The 20,175-nt window shown below is 40.2% G+C and overlaps 1 protein-coding gene across 3 annotated transcripts in view; it reads left to right on the top strand.

The window, feature by feature from the left end:
* LOC311266221 (epidermal retinol dehydrogenase 2-like) overlaps nt 1-20,175 on the top strand; it is a 56,451-nt gene that overhangs the window by 2,450 nt on the left and 33,826 nt on the right. For all 3 annotated transcript variants that reach the window (XM_084368488.1, XM_084368487.1, XM_084368486.1), the window contains exons 2-4: nt 2,085-2,412; nt 13,809-13,940; nt 15,685-15,784. In XM_084368488.1, coding sequence (XP_084224614.1) covers nt 2,092-2,412; nt 13,809-13,940; nt 15,685-15,784 — 553 coding nt within the window. In that variant the 5' untranslated portion in view covers nt 2,085-2,091. The remainder of the gene's footprint in view (nt 1-2,084; nt 2,413-13,808; nt 13,941-15,684; nt 15,785-20,175) is intronic.

Here is a 20,175-nt window from a genome sequence, read left to right as displayed (position 1 = left end):
GAAATAAAATGCATCAGCTTACATTCACTTGAACTGACATTTTTCATGATGTTTTGACAATGCGTATAGATCATTCATCTAAACTGCATGTTTGACACTTGCATATCTCATTAATAACAGCACTTTCACTCACACTGGTCAGGAGACGGAATGGACCTGTTGAGCCACAAACTGAAGAAAGTGACAGCTTGAGTTTACCAAAAACTAGACAGCAGTTAGACACCAATGAAGCTAGCAAAGTAACAGTACATGAAAAAAGCACAGCAGAAACACCAGATAGGTTGGACAGCAGAAATAAACAAGTGTGCAGATTGCACATAACTCCACAATGAAAAGCAGCACCCGGAAGAGTTGTTACCACAACGTCACGCTGATTTGGTGTCTAAACATGAGTTCTTCTAACTTTTTGACTTGAAATGATGAATTGGATGAGTGTGCTGTACAGAGTTCAATCAACTCAGTAAAGAAATATAAACAGCACATTTCTCCCCAGCATGCATTGTTTTAGGGTTAAAACTCTAGTGAGACCCTTTTTCTTCAAAAAAGGTTTCCAGAAACACATTTTGGAAACTGGAAAAAAATCCCAAGATTCCCTAAAAAAAAAAAAAATCACCAAATTTTATGCGTTGTGGAGTTTTAAGCAACTTTCTAAATTTAGTAAAATGCTGTCTACAGCACATTCTTAACTATTTGGACTTCTTTATTAATACAGCAAATGTTATACACGAAGATAGTTCTTTCTTTGTGTTAAAAAGTACTCTAAGTACTCTTGTGCCACAAGATCTCGCCATATTGAAATGTGATGATATTTCTTGTCGAGGTGAAAAGCTGTCTTGCGATATCGGTACATTACAGACAGAGCAGCCGCCAGCATGACAGAGTCTGACGTTGAACTCGAAGTTAGCATAGAAGATGCCCCTTCCACGAACAAAATGTAAGCACTGTTAGAAAATAGTGCCGTACACCGCGGCTAACACAAGCACTATGCAAAGACACCTACAGAACCAGCACAGCTCTCTACTAAAATCAACCTCTCCTGTGTGTAAAAAAAAAAAAGTTTATTTTTTGCTTTCAATTTATGGAAAAGAGTTCAGTAAGAAGGTCACACACAGCTTCATTAGAAGTTAGAAGCTCACACATGGTTCATGCACAGTTATAAGTTAAGGTCTGAAGAGACTCATGAGAAGCCAGTCAGGTGAGTTTTGTGGCAAAACCTGTGTAGTTGAAATATTTCACAATGGACCTGCTTTGTTTAGCATTTTGTGACTTTAGATCAAACAAAAAATAGTGTTAAATGTCGTCTCATTCTCGTGAGCTGAGTGTCTCGTCACACCCCTAGTGTGAACACCCTGAGGATGCATCGAGGAGGCTTTGAAATCTGATCACTCAGACCACATTCAGAGGTGGTTTCGGCTGCATGTGACCCCATTCTTTTAGCATTGTGTATGCTAATGTGTCCGGGCCACATTGAAGAACTGCCTACCCAACTCATTTCCTCTGCGAAACAAGAAGAAAAAGAAGAAGAAGAAACTGCAACAAGAGGCTGAATGGATAGCACACTGTCTGATCTCCACATGGTTAACTGTGATGAAAATGAAATGTTTGGGCTTTTTTAACCTATGTTTTGCAGCAGATGTTTGTGAACACAAAGTTTCAACTAAGCATTGTACTAGTTATGGCAATATCCCCAGATTCCCTTACAAATCGCATGATTTTAAGAGTTGTTGAGTGAGGAGAAACTTGACAATTTTGTGAAACGGCTACAGTAAATTCTATATTCTAAGAAATAAAATGCTTCCATATCTGAAGTATGTCTTACCTCCCAGCAGCTGTTTGAACACACTGTTTCAACTGATTTCATTTGGGCCTTCTGTTTGCAAACATTATACATGAAGATATTTTTTTCTGCTTGTTAAAAAAATGTTGGATTTGTTTGTTCCAGTGCTGTAGGTGTGTATTTGCATGTAGAGCAGGGAAGTGAGATCCTATCACAAGAATCAAACCTGTGATCCAATCACTAGGCTACCAAATGTGAACAGCTGCTATATTTCTCTAATGTATCATTTCTCTTTCTTCCCTTCTAGATCCATTATGAATTTCTTCCTGGAAACACTTCAAGTCCTCCTACTGTCCATCTGGTACAATGTGGAATCTTTTATCCACCTGTTTGTTCCCATTAAGAAGAAGAACATAGCTGGCGAGGTGGTCCTGATATCTGGGTCAGGTAGCGGCATCGGTCGCCTCATGGCGCAGGAGTTTGCAGCTCTTGGCACTGTGTTGGTGTTGTGGGATATTAACCAGGAGGGAATGAAGGAAACGGCTAGATTGGCTAAACAGAGCGGTGCCAGCAGAGTCCACTACTATCTGTGTGACTGCAGCGACAAGAACGAAGTCTACAGAGTGGCTGACCAGGTAATCTGTAAAAGTTACAATAACATAGTAACCATCAAAGTCATAGCAGATATCTGGGAACAGCAACAGCATTAACAAGAAGTGTGATGGTTAGACGGTCACAGGTTTTAAACTAACAGTTTGGCCAGCAGTGAGCAAAAATGAACTTTTGTGACTGGTAGATGAAAAAACCCGCTGGCCAAGCATATTTTCTATCTGCCACAAATTTTGTGTCACACATCGTTTCTCAGTACATTTCATAGAAATAATAAGGTATTATGTTGCATACAGAATAGTTTGCAATGGAAACAACTGGACAAGTCTGTCTGGAGCCACAAAACATATTTGTGTCTTATAATGAAGGTAACACAGCCTAGAAAGTCTAAATTAGCCTATCAAGATTATTAATAGGCCTAACTGAGATTTCATTTATATTTTCACATCATGTGGCAACTCTGCAGTGGGCTACTTATGCTTACAGTATAAGGTACTTGAACTTTGCATTGCCATTTCAATGATGCCATGTTTTGGTGCATTTATGAAACAAATGAACTAGCCTACAATAAATAGAAATAGAGTAGCAATGCAGAACTATATATGCAGACCTACCTAAGTCCTTGGTGTTTGTGAAAATGTACAAAATAAAAAGTAGCCTCACCTGATAATAACTAAAACTCATAGCAGCAGGCTGGATTTACAAACAGTGAAAGTCAAAAAAGGCGAAAAACACAGGACAGTTTACATTTTATTTTAGTCCAGAAATGACTGTCGGTTCAGTTTCAGTATGAGTTAATCCTTCTTTTGTTATCCTCAGCCACATACAGTGATCAACCCTTGGGCTTGAGCATGAAACACAATGATATTAACTCAGAATCATTCAATTAATCACAACTTGATAGAACAGAAACAATTCTGTGTGTAGGCTGTATTTTTACTGTCGGAGAATATAAGAATCACTGTAGGCCTTCAACAGTGATGATGATAAAAATTTGGATATAAGCTAATAAGCTGTGAGCCAAACTGCAATACTGGCTTGAATTTGTTCAAGAAGCAGCTGATGAAATATGAAGAGATGTTACAGTGAGAATGAATCACATACTGTGAATGGGACTGAAAAGTTAAATAAATCTCATTGTATCAATGATTGGGAACATTTAAATATTTAAAACGAGTTTCTGGCTTGAATGATTGAAAAGATAATAATTAAATATACAGTAGTTCAAATGTTGGAAAATATACTGTGTGTCTGTGTGTGTGCATGTGAATGCGTGCATATTTGGCTTGCGCGCCACTGTGTGTTTTAACTGACTCATTGATAATCTGTCTCTGTATTGTTATTGGTTGCCATGGAAATGGTAATTAAGTTGTTTGTGGTAACGAACTGAGAGAGCTGATTTCACATTATCACCTCACCTCACATTATCATGCTTCTCCCTCAGAAACAGTAACTGTTATCACTTACACACACTTTTCTGTGTGTGGTCAAAAATGTGGAGCAGTTCAGAAAAGTGGATGTGTATGCTGCCTCCAGATAGTTTTCCTCTGTTTAATGGGACTTATTGCAGCAGTTGGTCAGTGTTTCTGTCATTTAAAAGCCCACCGAGCCAAAAGTTTTTGTCCAATTGCCTCCAGAGAACCACTGTTGTGTCATTTTTCTGCTGGAGTGAAGATTGTGGAAATGAGGGCAAGTTGAAGACAAGGGCTGTGTCTGAAATCACTCACTACTCCCTATATAGTGCACTACCTAGTGAGTACGCCATTTTGTAGTGCTGTCCGAATGTGTAGTGGGAATTATTATACCCTATATAGTGGACTCAAAGTATCCCACAATGCATCGCGAAAAATAGTGTGCAACCAATGGTCACGAACCAAGCAATATTTACTTTCATGCATTGCGCTGAGAGAAAAATGGCGGACGAATGCATTATTCGTGTGTGTTTTTAGGAGCTATTTTTAACTTATTTATTCATGTATGTTTTTATGAGCTACTGGACACCTGATTTTCCCCTAAGGAATGAATAAAATATTTATCTATTTATCCATCTATCAAATCTGATTTAAGAACAAAGTTGTGCCCTGTCTGTTTCCACAGGAGGGGGTGTAGTCTGACAATACGAGTGAATTATTGACACTGACAATACATTTATGATTTATATGTCTTGTATACATGTAAAATCCTTCATCTTTATACTTACAATCTGACGACGTCTTGCTAGATTAGCAAGAGCCGCAAATCTCACTCTTCTTCGTCTTGTTTGTTGTATTCTTATTCTCCTTCTGATCAAAATCATCTGGATGATGGTGAGTAAGAACACAGATAAAATTATGTTTGGTGGCATTTTGGGAAGCTCTGAGACTCATGCAATTGCGAGGTAAATGGGGTCTAACTATAGTTCTTTGATCGCACGGTACAAGATAAAAGAGATAAAAGCGACAAAAGATGTGGCGCGAAAATGGTGTGTATATATACACATACATGTATATATATTTTAAATATAAATATAATCGGGATGTTCATTAAAATGCTTGTGTTTTGACTCGGTATTAACTGTATACTTTTTTTTTACTAATTTTGAAAATATATTTAAGTATTTATTATGGATAGTCCACAACTGGCATTGATGTATGACGTTTCAACTGTGCGACAGCAGTGACGTAATTAACAGCACCTGAGTAGTGTCCAAAAGTGCTTTTTTCTTTCTGCTGATGAGCTCCCTAAATAGTCCACTATGTTGGACTCCCTATGTAGTGACTAGGGAGTAGGGAATGAGTGAGTGATTTCGGACACAGCCAAGGTTTTTATAATTTTTTGAGCTCCTCCCCACTCTGTCAGTTGGCTCCTCCACTCTGGCTGTCAACATTCCACCACATAGACACCAATGCAAAAATCTTAAAGTGGCTGCAAAGTAATGAATTATGAATGCTATGAATAGTCGAATTAATGAGAGAAAGTCCTAATCTTTGTGAAAGTTTCACAGTTTGAGTGGAGTTTCTATGAGAATGTATGAAGGAGGGAGAAGAGTTGGAATATGAGTGAGTTTGAAGTGATTTCTAATTGACTTCCATTATAATTGTGTTACGACAAAGATTCAAAGAAAGTTGACTATTTTGAAAAGTTTTCATGGGATTTGAAAGATGAATACCACCTTGAATGTAGACAAATTGTGGAATATTTCAAAGTTTGAATGGAGTTAGAATACCTCTGAAATTATGAATGACATCAATGAGAAAAATAGATGCAGTCGATTCCTAATTGAGATGAATATTTTGGTGTTTGAATGGAATGAATTTGTTGAAAAATGGGGAAGAAGTTAGCGAACGAACAAATCAGACCCAGAAGATATAATAATATTAAAAATAAAGAATTCCGTGCATTGAAGAACAAAAAAGACATGTTAGTATTGCAGTTCTGCATGGGGTTTGTCTAAGTGGTGTTGCCGTAGTACCCCATCTAGCAGAACTCGTTGCTCAACCGCTGTGGGTAGGCAGCGTCAAACACTTTCTATTTCATTACCTCAAAACATATTAAAAAATGCAAAACAAGAATGTAATATGCTTGTTACATAGACTATATTATAACTGTTGATTGTGATTTTGTAAAGTGTTATGAAAATGTAATTTCATGAATGGTTATTGTCTTGCAATGTTGCATGGAATGTATACTAGCTAGCTGGCTAGAATTTCACAAATAAATTCCTGACAGAAAGTTAGCCAGCTAGCTAGTATACATTTCGTACATTAGCTAGCAAACAGCCCATATACATTCAGAACATATTCCACTCGCTAGCTTTGCGTGAAGTTAGGAACATAACTGGAAAGTTAATTTGTTTGCCACACATTCACCCAGGGACCGACAGTGCTCACAGCCGTATGAGCTAACGCCTCTGCTGCCCGTCTAAGTTTACTTGCAGGTATGTAACTAAAAACAACAATTGGCAACAATACCTGACATCTGCTGGGGTTTGGTCCCCGTCGATGTTGACTCCTTGCCTTTGAGGTTATTCTGGAGAATATTCTGCACAGTTTTGGATTGTTGCAATAATAATAAACATACATTTGCATAAAGCAAGCATATTTGTCCACTCCCATGTTGATACGAGTATCAAAAACCTATAATGATAAAAACTTAACTATCCATTTTAAGGTACATTTAGAGCAAATAAAAAATGTGTGAATAATTTGTGATTAACTGCGAATTAACTTTGGACAATCATGCGATTAATCATGGTTAAATATTTTAATTGATTGATACCCCTATTAAAAACACTACAAGGAACTTTCATTTTCTGTTGTCCCTGGCGGCGTCTGTGGACAAAAGCTGGATGAGCACTACAGCCGCCTGTCGTGAAGATCTTGATCTGGCTAATGTATTTGTTTAGGAGGCGAGGCTTATAATAATCTGATAATAGTCTGTGAGCGAGCAGAGCTGTGTGCCAAAGGGAAGGCACCGCATATTGCCAAAGTTAAGTCAAAGTATGGGGAGATGCTGTGTCTGAAAGGGTGAAGGCTGACCTGTCTTTTAAAGTGCTTTGAGTGGTCGATAAATGGTAAATGGACTGTATTCATCCTGTGCTTTTCTAGTCTTGGCGACCACTTAATGTTCTTTACAAAACAGCACTCAATCACTGCTTCCATGCAAGGCGCCAGCTGCTCATCAGGAGCATTAACCATTCACACACACACACACGGATGGAAGAGCCACTAGGAGCAACTTGGGGTTCAGTATCTTGCCCATGGATACTTCGACATGTAGACTGCAGGGGCGGGGAATCTAACCACCAACTTTCCGATGGTGGGAACACTTTGGCGGCCACATCCGCCAAATAAGACTAGAAAATTGCTATATGCTGTAAATACGGTCCATTTACCATTTGTCCATTTAACTAACATTATCAACAGAGTGTTAATATTATGTAGAAGACGTCTATGTACTGTGTTACAGAGATGTCTACTGAAGTGAGTATGCTAAGCAGCTAGCCCTCCAGGTCCAATGAGTGCCCACCCCGCCTCCAAGTGGGCGTTGTGACGTCTTGTGACCACAGCCAATGTAACGACCCCCCCCCCCCCGATATATATATATATATATATATATATAACCGAAGGATTAGAAGAAGAGCTTGTATTTGTCTAATTTTTGAGATTTTTGTGCTGGCGTCAACACGGACTGTTTTATTTTGAAAATTAACTGGATGTTATGTTGTTGTCAGTGTGTGACTTCCAGTCTGCTATGCGCTGAATTCGGCTGAATTGCCGCGTCGTGCTCCGGCATCCGCCAGATACAGAAGTCCTGCGTATCTGCTCCGGAGGGCTGCGGGCTGTCGGAGCTGGGACGCAGCAGACACGCAGCGCAGCGGACCTGGTGGAAGTTAACACATAGACTAGAGTGAAAGCTATCGCCCCCGCTGCCGTGATGGAGTGGGGCCAGACCGAACACTGATCTGGTGGAATTTAGGGGTAAGGTATAGGCGCTTTTTAGGTGTCTGAATGATCAGCTCTCAGTTGTTTTGTCGCTTCTTACTGAATCTTGTATGTTAGCCTTTTCCTGCTCTGTGTCCTGGGATACATACTAAAAGTGAACATGCACCAAAAAGCTGAAAATGTTGTGCGGCAAAAAATATTCAGATTTATAAAACCTGGGGTACGCCCAACAATGCGCATTTCCTTTTATAAATCCCTAGTCAACCTGGAAATGTGCGCACATGGATCCGCCTCATATCCTCTCCACACCCACATTCAGCCATAAATGGTTAATGCAAAGTGCCTCATGAATGTTAATGCCTGGAAATGAGCCGCTGATTGATGGTTCTTTACAGTGAATCATGGCCACAATGAGAGAAAGACAAAGAAAAAACATATTTCCTGCACAGAGAACGAGGTGTTTGTTGGTGAGGTGGAGGTTACAAAGCACGTAATTGTATATGTTCATTCATGTTGTCCTCTAGTAGTGCGTGGACAGTGACAGTCCATGCAGCATTATGCAGAGTGGCACTGAGCACTTAATGTGTACAGCGATAGGACCGACTGCTTCACTTGCCAAAATGATCGCGACAGTCAGTGTTATCCCTGAGCCTGGGACATCATTTGAACCATAAACCATATGTACCGGCAGTGAATACGCTATATGCTCGATGGTGTTCTCTGCATTTTACACACAACTACATAACAATGTGAAAACTAAAATTGTACTTATGTTATATGTGTACAGTATTCATTATTTGATCATATCTGATGTAATGTACAGAACGGCAGAAGCCTCTCACCTTTAATTTCTACATTCCGCTTCAATTCAGCACCTCATCGTTTGTGTCACCAGTTCATCTTGCCTCCAAAATGTTCGTAAGCATGTGTCAAAGTTTGCTTACAGGTGCACACATTCTCCCGTCTAGTTGTTTTTTATAAATCACAAGTTTTGTGTGGGAAGTGGCGTACGCCCCATGTCAGGCCCCATTTTGTGTGTACGCAATATTTATAAATGGGATCCCAGAACAGAGCAGATATGTTTCCCTCCTGACGAGGCAGTGCAAACTTCACTTCCCTCTTTTCCAGCCGCTCTGCTTCGCATTTTCAGTAGCCCCATTCACACCCAAAAAACAGCATCTGTCGCCAGCAGCAGAGCCAGGCAGCTCCCACAGTTGAATGGAGGTGATTATGCGATGCAATTTAGAGCAAATAACTTTAGCACACCATGTCTTTGTCTCCTTCCACTATTGTGTTGTTGTAGTTGCTGTCTCTGGAAACTTGTATTGAAAAATCACTGCGACTGTCAGCCCCCCTGACCGAGACCTCAGTGACCTTTCCCCCAGAAAACAGCCTCCCTACCTGCGACTGACAGTCAGACACTGTCCTGTGTACTGATGATGATTATGTAATTATGTAATTTAGAGCTTAAAAAAACATAACTTTGTCACTTTCCAGGATGTTTGGTGGGTCAAGATCTCAATCACAAAAACATTATAACAGCATCCGTATGATTATGGACAGTCAGCAGGTACATGTTTACATTAACAGGAGGTCAACAGGGTAAACACATTGAAAAATCACGTCTCTTTTGGACCCACAGCGCGGCTTTATGCCGGAGCTGCTTGGTTTGGAAAGGCGGAGAATTCGTGAACCTCCGCTGCGGAGGTAATGCAGAGTCTCTGTGTGAGAAGGGCTTGTGACTCTTCTCTCGACATGGAGCTCTGAAACTCTGCCCTCCTGCAGCCACAGACACACCAGCTGCTTCTACTCCGCTGCAGTCATGGATTTGTCACCTGTCTTCTGTTTGATCTTCACACAGTTCAGTAGGATTTTTCACACTTGGGTTTTTACTCTGTAACACAGATGACTTGAAATGTAACAAAGTACAGTACTTTAGATTAAAAATAGTAGTGAAATTATTGATTTTTTTTAATTGAAGTGCACAAAATGGACCCAGCTACAGTAACGAGTAAATGTAATTTTCTCAACAGCAACACAGACTACCTCTGAAATGAGCGTAAAGCTGAGTCAGCAAAACAGTTAGAATGAGTCTGTAACATCTGTACCCTCATGAAGGTAGGAATTATTCCAACCTGTTTTATTCTACTGCGTTTGTTTTAGCTAGTCAGACTTTGTATATGTGTAGTTCTATGTAAATAAGGGCATGTACAGCCAGCTGTGTGTGTGTGTGTGTGTGTGTGTGTGTGTGTGTGTGTGTGTGTGTGTGTGTGTGTGTGTGTGTGTGTGTGTGTGTGTGTGTGTGTGTGTGTGTGTGTGTGTGTGTGTGTGTGTGTGTGTGTGTGTGTGTGTGTGTGTGTGTGTGTGTGTGTGTGTGTGTGTGTGTGTGTGTGTGTCCTCGAGGCAGGGGAGGGATGGATGTTGTGTAAACAGACAGTTGGCCCATTAACTTAATGTAGGCAAGAACTTAAACGACCCATGTGAAAAAGAGGAAGCAGGATCTAACCAACACTAATGGCTCTTTCCACTGGCCAAAAATCCCACTTAGAGCCACTAAGATCAGGCTTTTGTGTGCAATGGGAAAGTGTAAACTCTGCATTTACACCTTGGTCAATTGACTCTGCAGTAGACCTGGTTTTTATCACCTCGGCTCAGCTTTGATCTAAACGTAACACCCGGGTGAACATGCAAAATTCTGCCGTGTGAAGTGATGACGCGTTATAAACATCTGGTGGTGGCACGTAAATAAAGAAAGGCTTTGGGACGTGGTCTATTCAAGGATGTTTTGTTACTGGACACAGTGTTAGAGGCAGAGCCCGTTCATTCCTATGAAAACTGCTCAGTGGTGTTTTGAAGCCAAAAAAGCTCGACTTCCCAGTTCCCAGTTGAAAATACCTGGATCGCTGGCCGAGCTACACAAGGGTGACAATTTTAAGGAAAACAAAAAGTGTCACCTGTCTACATGGATTTGACATCTTTAACAACCTGAACCTATGAGAGGTTTATTATGAAAGTGATGACGTTGCTATTTCAAGCAGTTTAAACTTCAACTTGTTGTCTGCCACTGTACTGAGGACTCCAGCACCTGCTCACTGCTTGGATCTGATGACTTCTGACAGGAGTTTGGTAAAATGATATGAATCTCAAAGTACTTAGACCTCCAAACTGTTCTCAGCTGAAGTACTTCAGTACATTTATTTAGTGTAAACTTGTTTTTGGTGTTGTTGGTGTTTGTCGGCTTCACAGTTAAAAAGGCTGAATGAATTAAAAGTAAAGATACAGTTACCTGCAGCTTTAGCACTAACTGGCTGGTAACCACCAGTAAATAAATAGTCGGTGCATCATCAAGTTAGGTTTAATAAATTTGCCACCAGCTCGTATTAAAAAGTTAAATGATACAATACTGTTGGCAGAAATACAATTGGCCGATGATAAAAGAAAGGAAGATTTACAGAAACAACATGTACATATGTTCCCCCCAGCGGCACAACTGTGTGATGCACACGGCGCATGCAGCATGCTTTGTCTTGTAAAATACACCAAACAACACACAGATAATATCACTGTCAACACTTGCCGGTGGCGGTTGAAGTTCCCCTGTGGAGTGAAATCTGACATGTTTTGAAATCATTGAAACGTCATCATGTGACGTAAACTGACTAATGGCCGCCAGGTCTTTTTAGTTCTTGGTAAATTACTTTAATTGTTATTTTGTTCTTTTTGATGAGGGCAATGGACAGGCCTTCATAAAAAAACACAACAAACTAGAGAAGGCACGTTCTGAAGAACTTGCTGTTGTGAATACTGGCTGCAGAAAAATTATGAATTTTTGAGCTGTGACTGAATGTATGAAGGAGTGGGAAGAGTTTGAAAATGAATGGGTTTAAAATGATTTCTAATTGACTTCCATTATGATACGACTAAACTTGAAAGGAAGATGAATATTTTGAAAAGTTTTAATGGGATTTGAAAGATGGAAGCGTGAATGAGTAGATACATTTTGAAAATGCTTGAAAATTATGAAGATGTGGGATTTTTGAACATTCTGTACTTTTACTTGAAGGGGAAAAAATGGCCGAAAAGCGCTGAATACCTCTGAAATTGTGGATAATATCGATGACAAAAATAGAAGCAACCATCTCCTGATTGAGATGAATATTTTGATGTTTGAATGGAGTGAATATGTTGGAAAAATGTGGATGGAGTTAGCAGATGAAAAATCAGACCTGGAAGAAAGTAGTACAAATATTGTGAATGCTGACTCAGCATTCACAACTAACAATAGAACACACAAGTTTGAACATTTTTTCTGAATATCTCTGCTGGAGTTTATTGCCGACAATTTACATTTAATAATTAGTTGCATGATATGTGTGTATTCACATTTGCAAAGCTTCACCTTAGTTTGAGAAAAACATTGTTAACGTTATACTGTTTCTCCCATGAAACCGCTGCCTGTCCCTGAACGCTCCATAATGACTGCTTTCTGTATGAAGAATGAGCAGAGGCACCTGTGAATATGGATTGTAATATGATGTCTTTGTATTTCTGCAATTGGTTATATTTTGTCACCATCAAACTTTACTTGCATCTTATGAATTTTTAAGGTGAATGGCATTCTGCTAAGTAAAAAATGATGTGTATCCAGCCCATAATTTGGATTGGCTTCTAAATGTAATGGTCTCTACCATTGCTTATGCTCCACCCTTCCATTACATTTCATTGAAATTGGGTCGGTAGTTTTTAATAATGCTGATAAACAAACAGGGGAATAACAACAGTCAATACAGAGTGAATCATAGAAAAAGAGAGACATCCCACAGGCAGAAGTAAAGGAAAGAGCAGGGAGGGTTAATGGATAATAAGAATAGTTAGAATAAGTGAGTGCAAATTATTGTTCTTGCAACTGCATTCATAAAATGTTTTGTCTCAAATGTAGCTTACCTCTGTTATTTAGTTTTCTTTAGTACGCTTCAGGAAAAATATTAAGAGGGGTAACAGAAAATTTCCGGGGAGCATTTAATATCCCAAAATTGACATTATATTATAAAGACTAGGGATGTCCTGAGCCGATCTGCGGGATCGGCATCGGGGCCGATATGGGCATTTTTTCACTGATCCGGATCGGCAATTTTGAACGTGGACCCAAGCCCGATTATTTTTACGTCAGCTGTCGTCAACGGAGCACAATTTGTGGCAGAATGCAGACGCGCGCGTAACGTTAGCCTGGAGAACCTGTGGATAAAATGTCTGCAGTGTGGAAATATTTCACGTTAGAAAGTGAAAGCAGTCCAACGGCGACATGTAACATCTGCAATATGACCGTGTCTCGAGGGGGTAACAAAAGAGCTGCATTTAATACTACACACTTGATACGGCACATAAAAAACAAAAACATGAGTTCACTCAAGCAATACAGGCAAAGGCATCAAAGCAACAAACACTCGTGGATATTTTCAAAAGGAAAGAGAAATATCCTCGAGACAGCGACATGGCCAAAAATATTACAGAGAGGGTCATTGAATTCATCGCCCTGGATAACCAGCCCACCTCTGTGGTCGAGGATCAGGGTTTAGTTACTGACTTTGTTTACTTGGTTGTTTTTGTTAAAAAAAACCAAATGAAAACCAATGTTGCAACAGGATATGCAGAATAAGATAGAGCCATATGAAAGTATTTACTTTGTTTCAACAAAATAAAAAAGCTATTAAGAACAGCTTGGATGCAGGTATTTTTTTCTTAATGCAGCTGTATTACCTAGGAAAATATTAGTTAGGGCTAAGTATCGGATCGGGACTTCCCTAATTAAGACATTTTTTAACACAGTTTAATTCCAGAAATGTTATTTTTATTCAGGGAATAAGAGTAAAAATGGTGTGAAATGTAAAACAGTCTTCAGTAGCAGCTGCAGTTACATTTCAAATCTGTATATTTTGAAATACCTTTTACAAAATGGAATTGCATCACATATGTTGAACATTTTACTTTGGTCCATCTAGGTGAAGCGAGAGGTGGGTGATGTCAGCATTCTGGTGAACAATGCTGGGATCGTGACGGGAAAGAAGTTCATGGATGCTCCAGATTCCTTGATTGAGAAGACGGTGGAGGTCAACACTATGGCTCACTTCTGGGTCAGTTTGAAACACCAAACATGCAGAGCTGTCAGCTAGAATATCACTACAAATCGCCAGCAAACCTTTTTCATGTTGTTTCCTGTGTTGTGGATCGATGTGGTTTCTGATTGAGACTTTATCTGTAAAAACCTGAAGATGCAGTTAAAGATTTGTCAGTGTTGTAGTGTTAGACTTAACATTTTCACATTAACTCTTCTCCCGCCTTGCCTGTTCAATTGCTTGACTTCTGGTACTGCTACTTGCAGCTCATCCAAAGCCCTTCACACTGATTGTATCGAGTTATCAAAACATAAAAAATTAAAACTGAAATTAGCTAACGCCTTGTTAGACTGAACCAGAGCTGTCATGGCTGTGGGTGTAAAGTAGTTTAGATTATTTTTCTATCAATGAAAATATTGATTCTTTTTTCGATTAGTGGATCAATCTATTAACTAAGTTATTGATTATTGTAATGATTATTTTTCAAATTCTTGATTAATGATAAAAGTCAAAAACTTTCCTCATTATTATTTCAATATTTAAGTTAATCACCTATTCATTATTATCTAATTTCCACACTTACTGCCGTGTTGTGATGTTAATAATAATAATAATAATAATAACAGACCCTCTGTGTTTGAGGTCCAGTGTCAGAAAAATTCTGGACCTCAAATTTGAAAGATCGCAGCGTGTCGCTGTTTTGATAATAATACATTTATAATTTATAATTAATTTAATCACTGAATCTCATAGAAACCAGTTCCTCCTCATGTGTAATAACATCCTGTCATGAGTAAGCTGCGTGCTCCAGCCAAGTTTAGGCTGTTATGGATAATTATCATTATACTAGCCTGGTTTCATTGTTTTACACTGCGAGCAAAATAAAATAACAGAAGAAAACAAAAAATTCTATGAACAATCTTCTCATCTACTGATTAACCTGAGATGTTACCTCTCCAGAGCAGCAGCTCTGTAGCTGGTGGACCTCTGGTTGAATAGCCGCATACCAAATTCCTTCCTTTTTACGCGCCACCACCGGATGTTGATAACGCGTCCCAGGTGTCAAGGCTGAGTTTACACATTCCCAACAGCCTGATCTTAGCAGGTTTAAGTGGGATTTTTAAGCAGTGGAAAAGGAGTATAAGTCTGGACCAACTCTGCTGTCAATCTGTACACTTAATGGGTCACTGCAGCAATAACAGCATGCACTTTACAGTGACTGCAGCAACTTGCTTGTAGCTCTGTTGCATACCGGGAGAGACTCGCTCCCTACAAACCCCCAGCGCCACGCTCCACTCTCACCATTGCTGAACAGAGCAGTGGTCCACTGTTGATTCAAAATGTGTTAATATTGAACGTATCAAGTGTCCAAATTGCACCAAATTCGACACTGCACTTGCTTGGATCCTCAGCAACAAACCTGCCAAGTGTGAAGAAGATTGGATCAACTTTTCTTGAGATATTTCTTTGAATCGATCAGCGTTAAAATAACTTGTTTACTCAACATTTGAAATGGTGATTTTAATATGCCACTAATAACTAACAACAACAGATGATGATAAAGTAAAGAAACCTTTTGATCAACGATCATGATTAGCATCAGTGGATACTGCTTCATGCAATCGATGATCATTCCCAAAAATCCTGATCAGAGCACTGATAGTACTGAGGAAAGAGGTTGTCGGTTGTCCTCTGAGCTGTGCCTGTTTGGGCTTCTTGATTAGTTTCATGGTTTACTTGTTTTCTGTTTCTCTCTCCTCAGACCTACAAGGCCTTCCTTCCTGCCATGATTGCGAACAATCACGGCCATCTTGTCAGCATTGCCAGTTCTGCTGGACTCATAGGAGTCAATGGATTGGCAGGTTTGTGTTTTTCCCCTCCATGTCATGTATTACATGAGTGCCATTGATTACGACCCATAAGTTTACACTTTTTATGTGATTACAGCATCTTTAAAGTTCTTCTGATCATCAAAAGTTTTGTTTGAAGAAAAATGTGTCAGATCTGGTGAGAATGTATGTCCTTATCTGTCCTGCATGATTTCTGTCAGGGCCAATCACAGCATCTTCTAAATGATAGATAAAGGTTGCCTCAAGCTGAACTCGGTCTGGTCTAGTGTTTTTTGTAAACCATTGTGCTCTGGGCAGTGTTTCTGTGATTGCCGCTGGTCGATGTGTCCAGTCAAATATAACCTTCCCTAACGTTTTAACAAAAGAAACTCTAAGCTCTTCTCAGGCTTGTATACGGCTTCAGATCAGGCAGAATCGGGTGTGACAGCAGGTGTTGATTCCTCCAGCAGCTCCAGCTCTGCCCCCAGCCCTCTCCCTCAGAGCTCCATGGTTCTCAATAGCTTAGCAGTGGCTCTTCCCCTGCGTCTCGCCCATTCATCCCCACACAACACTCTGCGAAGCCCTGTGACACGCTGCATGGACATTGTATATAAAAATGCTGCACAAAAAATTTGCTTTGTGTTTAGTGTGAACGCTGCACATTTTGACCAGAGAGATTTAAATTAGTCAGACTTTTTTCATGGTAAAAAAATATATATTTACTGGATAACCAAACCCTTGCTCTGGGTACACAAGCTGTGGAAAACACTGAGCTGTGTGCTTTTAGTCAGAGTTGTGAGTGAACCTCTCGAGTCCACCTCTGAGCAGCACAAAGTAAACAGCAGGCAGCACTCTGCAGTACTCACCCTGACATTTGTGTTGGCTAGAGATTTAAGCAGTTATGTCAGTGACATGAACAGGTCCTGCTGTTATTGTTTAAAACCGCATTCAAACTTTAGCATTTGATAATGCAGGGTTTAATGGACAGACAAGTCCAGCTTTGTGTCTTCTTGGACCATTAAGGTCTGCAGTGATGGATTTTTCTTTGAGGAAAACTGAAATGCATTTTCTTCCTCTGCTTCCATTCTGGGATGCGGACATAGTCAAGCACCGCGACAGTGCCGCGATGCACAACTGTGGTCATTGCATGTTGAAAAACTGTGATGAAGACATGGAATGATTATATTATTAGTTTTTGCTGTCATTGACCATTTTAAGTGGTGGCGGCCTTGATATAATTTTTGGGCAAAAAAGAGAACATAACAGTAAAATGCAAGTTTAATCGTTTGTATGTAAAAACTCTGCTAGTCTTTCTGTTTACAAAGGGCTTTAACAGAACAAAAGCAGGACACTCAGCAAGATAATATAACAGACTGCATAACAGTCAAGCCAAAGCACAAATGCATACATACATACATACATCGACACATACATACATACATACATCGACACATACATACATACATACATCGATACATACATACATACATACATACATAGACACATACATACATAGATACATAGACACATACATACATAGATACATACATACATAAATAGACACACACACACACACACACTCCAATCAGCCACAGCATCATCCAACCACCCAAACACCAGTGTTTCCCACACATTAATTTATTTGTGGTGGTCCACCACAATATCAACATTGGACGATGAGCGCACCCGTCAGTGAATAGCATGATGTTATATACTCTGATACAGTGGATGGCAGTGTGGTTTTTAGTCCGCCGGTAAAACCAATGAAAAATAGGAGGAGGACTATTTAACGCAATTGGCTTGACTGTAACTTCCTCTGCAAAGAAGACAGCTGGCCTCATCGTCGAGATCAAACCCCAACAAAGAGCCCCAGGCCTTGAAGCCAGTTTTTGTGGTGGCCAAGCCGTGTAATTATATCTTCATGTGATGCACTGGGGCTTTTTCCCATATGCTAACATTGTGAAAGGCGCGTCTGTAGAATGGTAATAACAGCCTCCCAACCCCTGCGACATGACTTGTTTTACTGTCAGAATTTTGGCAATCTGGTCCAATAAAATTCAGAGAGTCTAGAAGAGCCGCCCGATTACATTTTATCCCCATCCAAGTTTGCTCGGTGCTAAACCGGAAGTTAGCCAACTCAGTCAGCGGAAGTCTCGAGTGCGCATGCTCTATGGCACCACAGCTGGACAGCCACCGCTACAATTGAAGTCTGATTCTGTGGGAAACGCTGAACACCATTGCAGAACAAACACAGCCCGCCCATTATTTCAGATACTACTTTCCACTGACTGTCCAATCAAGTCACATCAGTTGTATTTGTATCGTATTTACATCTACAATCGGCCGACAGACAGCGATAATGACAGTGACTGTAAGAAGGATGAGGTGAGATAGATACTGGCACTCAATAACCGACCTCCAGCCTTAAACCTTCTACGTCATCAAGATGCAGAGTAAATTTGGCAACGTGTTGATCAACAAAAAAAAGTCAACAAAATCACAGATTTGCCTCAAAGGGCTTCACAATCTTTTCAGCATACGACATCCTCTATACTTAATGATGATGACAAGTTGTATCGGTCTATACTGTACCACAGTTTTGTCCAGCCAAGGCCGGAAAACCTTTGGTCTCACCAGATACAATTTTATCTTTATTATAGCTTTATCTGTGTTCAGGTATGATTGTCCCTAACATATCAGCCACTTTACAATATGTAGTATTCTTCTGAACTCTGTTCTTCGTGTACTTTGCATTAAATAGATAAGTATATTACCCATCTCCAGGTCTGTGGTATGAAGTCAGTATGCAGGCTTAAAATTCACCTGCTGGGGTGTAGTTTCCAAATGATTAATGTGGTGACATCAAAATAATGACCTTAAAGTTTACTGTCTGGTTACTTAACATGGTCATAGTTGGTAAGTCAGTTACTCTTGAAAACCAAGATACAGGTAGAGTTTGTCAAAACAACATGGCTATTTTTAAGTTTTAAGATTTTAAGTTACTTTTTCTTATTATTTTTCTTATTATACTAGCCCTAGTCCTACACTAAGGATAGCCCTGGGATATCTTAGCCCCTTTTGACACACAAATTGTTAACCTAAGCCCAGGGCTAAACAATTCACACTGCACCTCTAATAGCTCTGGGTAAGCACCCAAGTGCTTTGAAGTCAAGCTGAACATTTTGGATTGTTGTCTTACTACTTCTTTTGTCTTTAGTCCCATTTTAAACAGGCATCTCTTAGCCCCAGGCTTTGTTGATTTTTCATGCCCTAGGCTAAAGTCAGGGTTAGCCCACCTTGGAGTATGCCAGTGTGAACGCTTTCTTAGGGCGCACTCACACTTAGTCCAGTTGCTCTGTACCGTGCAGCAGCACGATTGTCCCTCCACCCCAGTCCCCCGCCCACCTGCACTCACATTGTTCCAGCTCCAACCGGGCCTGAGCACAGTTACCTCTTGTACATACATCATCATGTCGTAGCGCAGTTGCAGCACAATGGAGAACAACACAGAGAACATGAATAACTTTAATAACTTTTTTGTGGCTTATTTTGTGTCAGCCGTACCGTGCCAAAGCACACCTCTTCCAGCCATGCTAGTGTGAGTGCGCCCTTAGCCTGGGGCTAACAACTCTCTAATGCAGTTTTTCCAATAGCACTTTTGGCCGCGCCGGGTCAAACCGAGCCGCGCTGTTTTGCTTTTCAATTACTAGTTTTACTACGCCGAGTTGAGCTGGCGATGAACTTGCTCTGGAGACGGGCCTCTGGAGTTGCAACCGCCTCCAAGCCAGTCACGGTGACGTCTTGTGACTGCAGCCAACCCGTGACAAGCACCCGTCTCCCCCTAAAATTGATACTGAAATCATGTCCATGCAGGAAACCTGAGAGAAAGACGTTTTTAAAAGTCAGTGCATTCAGCTCTCAGTACTTTTGTAGCTTCTAACTACATCTCTATAGTTTTATTTCATCCTGTTTGTACTTTCAGACATCTGCTGTGTTTTACTGTTTCGTTGTGTTCACTTTCAGCTGTTTCAGGAGTCATGTTTAGTTAAAGCTGCTGAAAACACAAGGTTTGATGTAATGCTGCTTCATAATAAAAACTTTTAAATTACTAAATAACGGGGGGCTTTGATTGTGAAGAAGTTATAGTAAATTAAACGTGTTTGTAACTGAATTAGCGGAGCCACATTGTTAGAAGTGATTCTTTGATAATACCGCTGGGATCTGGACAAGCATGAAATTGGTTTAAGACACACCTTCAAGCAGGTAGCCCAGTTGTGATGGAAATGCAAAACCTGGGCTGCGCTGGGCTGCCGCATCGAGTTAAACCGAGTAGAGCCCTTGAACCAGGGATAGGTGTACTCTGTTTACATCATCGATGCTTGTGGATGGGCAGTGTTTCCCAGATGATGAACTTTTGATTTGAA

This window comes from Pagrus pagrus (genome assembly GCF_965226575.1).
Source record: "Pagrus pagrus genome assembly, chromosome: 12".
Taxonomy (NCBI): Eukaryota; Metazoa; Chordata; class Actinopteri; order Spariformes; family Sparidae; genus Pagrus; species Pagrus pagrus.
The sequence above is the reverse complement of the archived record's forward strand: the minus strand, read 5'-3'. Positions and strand labels throughout refer to the sequence as shown.